Source organism: Neoarius graeffei, chromosome 23, assembly GCF_027579695.1.
Source record: "Neoarius graeffei isolate fNeoGra1 chromosome 23, fNeoGra1.pri, whole genome shotgun sequence".
Lineage (NCBI taxonomy): Eukaryota > Metazoa > Chordata > Actinopteri > Siluriformes > Ariidae > Neoarius > Neoarius graeffei.
The window spans coordinates 37,728,409-37,733,779 of record NC_083591.1 but is presented as its reverse complement, the minus strand read 5'-3'; the positions used below and the strand labels follow the sequence as shown (position 1 = coordinate 37,733,779).

Sequence of the window (5,371 nt, the reverse complement as noted above, 5' to 3'; positions counted from 1 at the left end):
GATTGTGGCTGTGATCAGGGACAGGTGTGTGTGTGTGTGTGTGTGTGATTAGAACTCAGGGGACTGTGAACGGTGTGGTGCATAAGGGGTGTTGGAGTCTGTGGTGGCCATATTTAAAGGCCACTGTGAATTCTGGGAAGTGGAGTCTTGAGTGTAACCAGACACAGACATGACAGAAGCAGCTGACCATGTCACTGGAAGGATGTGCTGTGAAATAGCTGTTACAAGAAACCTGTATGTTCCGCTTTCTCATGGAAATAAAATGGAGAACTGTATAAATCCAAAATGCAGAATGTTTGTTTTTCTTTCTCTTTCTGGTGCCACTTTTTTCAAGATAAAAAATGAGAAAATTATATTCCACTATAACAGAGAGAGTAGGGATGCAAAAGTTGAGCAGGTTTGATATTTGGACAGGATTTAGTAATTCACATGAGGTGCCGCTGATGGTCCACAATATTGCACTGGTGCCCCAGACTCTAAGGGGATATTAATCTGTTCCTCTGTATCTGAACTGCAGGTGAACATTAGACTGTGGGCAGCAAATTATAAACAGAACTGCAGGAAAAACTCACAGGCAGCACAACACTGACTCTAATTTATTTGTTTATGTGAAGATCACAAAACTACATTTTTTAAAAGAAGAAAATATAATTAAGAAAAACACAAGTTGAAAAATATGTTCAATTCTAATCATTTAGTAAGACCACAAATATTGATTATTGAAAGCAAATTAATAAAGAATGGACATTTTTCTTACATTTAAATTTACCCCATGCAGTATGTGTGCATGCTTACACCATTAGAAGGGCAACGTTTTTTCAATTCTTCCATCTTTATGGTTGCATTTTTCCAGCTGACTGGGTTGCTATGATTACAAATAATGATGCTGTTACTGACATACAGTGAGAGGGAATGGAACCCATCTACAGCCTTTTCATTTTCCTTCATATCACATCTGTCACTGTAGCAGTGAGCGGTGACTGAGAGTTTCTGAGCTTCACAGCTGAGAGTCACATTACAGATGCCATTGCTTTGCTGGGAAGAGACATTCAGGACTGGTTTCTCCACTGGATCTGGAACACACACACACACACACACACACACACACACACACACACACACACACACACACACACACACACACACACAGTACTGTACTGCTAGGCAATACACACAATTGCTGGTTTCTACATGCAGCAGTGCATTTATCTTAGTAAAGACAAAACTAACTGACCTCAAACATGACAACAACAGAGATATTGCTTCATTAAATCATCAGATTTTACAGAACAAGATGCAGAATTGAACAAAAGAAGGGCTTCTTATCTCAGACTGACAAGATTACTGTATCAGTGCTGCAATTTTAATAAGACTTACCCAACACAGTTAATTGGTACTCGGCCACAATTTGTTTTTGTTCACCAGATGCTGCTGCTTCATAGAGTCCACTATCAGTCTTCTGCAAGTTCTTCAGTGTCAGACTTTGGGTTTTCTCATTCACCTCCACTCTGTTTTTATACTCTAGGTATACTTTATTTGGAGAATTTTTATAGTATTTCACAATGTTTTTACTTTTGTTAAATGTCCACGTGAAGTCGTCAAACTCATCATCTTTTGTCTGTGCATCCAGTTGAACAGAACTGTTAACCAGTTTAAAAATCCCATCAGACACTGTAGGGAAAAAGCAAAAATAAACAATTTTGTTATGTTTTAATTACTTGCATTATGTTGTGTATTTTATGTCACAATTTGTTTATAAATAAACAAAATAAATACAGAATCCAAGGCAGAACAAACTGTGCATTGGCAACTCCATTTAGTTGTACATTATTTTAACATGACATGTCTCAGCATTGACAACATAAAGATACTTCTGGTGAAATTATAGACAAACTTAATTTCCTTTGGCTGCATTCAGTAGAACTACAGGGCCGTATCCCTAACTGTATACTGTACACTAAGTAGTTTGACCAAAATGTAAAGACACCAACTCTTTGTAAGAGTGTGTGAAAGCAGGGGTGCAGGAAATGGATTATTATTATTATTATTATTATTATTATTATTATTATTATTATCTCATCTCATCTCATTAACTCTAGCCGCTTTATCCTGTTCTACAGGGTCGCAGGCAAGCTGGAGCCTATCCCAGCTGACTATGGGCGAAAGGCGGGGTACACCCTGGACAAGTCGCCAGGTCATCACAGGGCTGACACATAGACACAGACAACCATTCACACTCACATTCACACCTACGGTCAATTTAGAGTCACCAGTTAACCTTACCTGCATGTCTTTGGACTTATTATTATTATTATTATTATTATTATTATTATTATTATTATTATTATTTTGTCGTTTCAATCCAAGATTTAACGTTAAACCTTAATGCTTTAGCAATCATGGTCATCATGGCTAGTATGATCGGGGGAAAAAAAGGAAAAGATTAAAACAAATAAAATCTATAATGTCTTCACCATTAATCAGGGAGGTTACAGTGCATCTTTAGTACATCTTAAGTGTGGAAATTAATGGCTGCATGTATTTTCTATCAAAATGCTACCAGATTTACAGACTACAGCAGCTGCTATACAACAGACTTTCTTGTCTTCCAATTTTTTTATGAAACCAGCCTTTAATTTCGTGATTGTTTTATGTGCACTTCTCCACGTGTGTAATAGACATCCAAAGATTTATTATCACTTCTCATGTCATAATTTATATCACAGACTAATGAATGTGTGACTTTTTTCCTGGTGTACAAGTTTTTGAGTGGCGCTACAACTGACACACACAATGTGACAATTCAACCAATTTACTGCTATAGTATAGTAATAACAGGGGTGGCACAGTGGGGCAGTGGTTAGCACTGTCACCTCACAGCAAGAAGGTTCTGGGTTCCAGCCCAGTGACTGACGGGGGCCTTTCTGTGTGGAGTTTGCATGTTCTCCCTGTGCCTGCGTGGGTTTCCTCTGGGTGCTCTGGTTTCCCCCACAGTCCAAAGACATGCAGTTAGGTTAACTGGCTACTCTAAATTATCCATTGATCAAGCTTGGAAAGGGATGGGCTCCACCAAGTATAACTGCCCAAGACACACCATTAATGGACCGTTAAAATGTCATCAGTGGTGCCCCTACAGCCCTTACCGGCTATGGGATGAAGAAGAAGATAATAATAACACTAGACTGCTTAGGATTCAAGGCAAATGGACTATCGTGGTATTTTTCTTGTGTAATTTGCACTTAAATAACATGAATTTCTCAAAAATAAAAAAAAAAGATCCACAAATACACAAAGTCTGATCCACAAATAAATAAAAGGAGATGCATGGATATTTTTGCAATTAATTAAAAAATAGCTCAGAAATAATTTGAAATGCACAACCATGCACACATTGTCATTTATTTGTGGAATTACCTCCAATCGTGGAATTACTATTCACCTCCGCTCTGTTTTTTTAAACAGGGAATGCTATACTTGGAGAATTTTTAATGTATTTCACAATGTTTTTACTTTTGTTGAATGACCATGTGAAGTCGATGAACTCATAATCTTTTGTCTGTACATCCAGTTGAACAGAACTGCTAACCAGTTTAAATATCTCATCAGATACTGTAGGGAAGGAGCAAAGATCAGCTACTTAGTTATGTTGTGATGACTTGTATTATGATTTTGTTTTATACCACAGGAATTGAAAGTGACCAAAATAAATATCCATCCAACAGGCAGAACGAGTCATGCATTGGCAAATCATTGTAGCACTGTGTTATTGTTAACATGGCGTGTCTCAGCATTAACATCAATGACCCTGTTGATGAAATTATAGATGAGTGAATATTTCTTTTGCTAAATCCAGGGTTGGACACTAAATTGTATGTCAAAAGAGTAATGACACCAAGAATGTTCGTTCAGTGCATACATTACTGTGAAAAAGCATGGGTGCGGCCTGCAGTGCAAATATAGCATCTGTTATAATGGTGTAACATCCTGCTTCAGAAGTGTATCAGACTATTAAGAGTAATGAAGCTGGTAGCACTGAGACAGAAAGAATGAAAGATTAAATACAATTACTGGAGATATGAAATATATTATGCTTTTTTTTTCAAAACTACAGTGACCATTGTTATTGTGGCTACTTTGATTTAGTAATAGTTTTACCATGGTTACAATGATAAGAAAAAGATAAAGTTCAGGAGAACATGTTCATAACCTCTGCATCATCAATCAATTAAGCTACACCACTGTAAATCTTTATGAGTATGGAGTGCACTCATAGCTACAGGGATAGAGGTCACATTAATGAATGTATGATGGATTAACATTGATGTTTTTCCGAATGTACAAAATCACACTTTTTGAGTGGTGTTACAGTTTTCCCATGCTGGTGTAAAAGGACTCAGGTTGCAGTGAAAAATTATACATTGACTTAATAACTCCCTATTGTAAGATACTGTGTGAAATTATATCCCAATTTCAGCAACCATAAAACCTAAATACTGTATAAATAACTATAAACTGCTGAGAATTTTTAATAGACTTATTCATGACAGTCATCTGACAGTCTATAGATCCTGTACTTTGTTGACTATTGAGTTTTTCAAGGGGACTATACAAATAAAGTGTCACTGAAACTTATAAAGTTTCCACTCAGAAATTTTATTAAAAATTTACACTGTAAAAAATGATTTGTTGTTTTAACTTAAAAAAGTTAGTACCCAGGCTTGCCTTAAAATTTCGACTTCATTGAAATTAATAAAGTAAGTTAACACAACGAGGTGAACAATTTAACTTACTATATGAATTTCAATGAACTCAAAATTTTAAGGCAAGCCCGGGTACTAACTTTTTTAAGTTAAAACAACAAATCATTTTTTACAGTGTACCAACATTACCAGTCTATCTGAAAGAATTTGCTGAGGAATATCAGAACACAGGAATATTTTTCAATAATTATTTAATATTGATTGCATCATCGATGGACTGAAGTAACCTCTAATCCTTCCGTAATCAGAAGGACACTGTATAGTATATCACTATAGCCTCTTCAGTCAGAACGTTTTAATTGAAAGAATTACTTACCTGTAATGGAGACAAAGAGGGAGAGAAAGGAGACGAGCTGTATCATCACCGCCATCATGTATGGTCTGCCTCCTCTTTAGATTCAGGAAGTTATGCTTGTTTCCACACTGAACTGAAAAAAAAAAAAACTGTCGCATTTTTTAAAGTGCATTTAGGATCACAAGTTCAGCATTTCAAAGAAATACAGTAAAAAACTACATGTGGTAGACATGGCACACAGCTGATTAAAATATAATACAACACACACATATTACTGTTGTACATTAGGTTTATTGTTACACTTTCTGCAATTTCA

The 5,371-nt window shown here is 36.2% G+C and overlaps 1 protein-coding gene across 1 annotated transcript; it reads right to left on the bottom strand.

Annotated features, from left to right (window-relative positions):
* Window positions 1-647: 647 nt before the first annotated feature.
* LOC132871210 (SLAM family member 9-like) lies at window positions 648-5,151 on the bottom strand. Its single transcript, XM_060905320.1, has 3 exons — window positions 5,077-5,151; window positions 1,378-1,671; window positions 648-1,073 (listed from the first exon to the last, which is right to left on the bottom strand). Exons 1-3 carry the CDS (start codon window positions 5,132-5,134, stop codon window positions 766-768), a joined length of 660 nt encoding a protein of 219 aa, XP_060761303.1. The 5' UTR covers window positions 5,135-5,151; the 3' UTR covers window positions 648-765.
* Window positions 5,152-5,371: the final 220 nt, after the last annotated feature.

Bases quoted from the DNA above. Each gene is read 5' to 3' on its own strand.
- LOC132871210 (XM_060905320.1), bottom strand. From the start codon at position 5,134: ATGATGGCGGTGATGATACAGCTCGTCTCCTTTCTCTCCCTCTTTGTC. The intron at 1,672-5,076 runs GTAAGTAATTCT...TTTTCCCTACAG, and splicing joins CCTCTTTGTCTCCATTACAG to TGTCTGATGGGATTTTTAAA. The intron at 1,074-1,377 runs GTAAGTCTTATT...TGTGTGTTCCAG, and splicing joins GTACCAATTAACTGTGTTGG to ATCCAGTGGAGAAACCAGTC.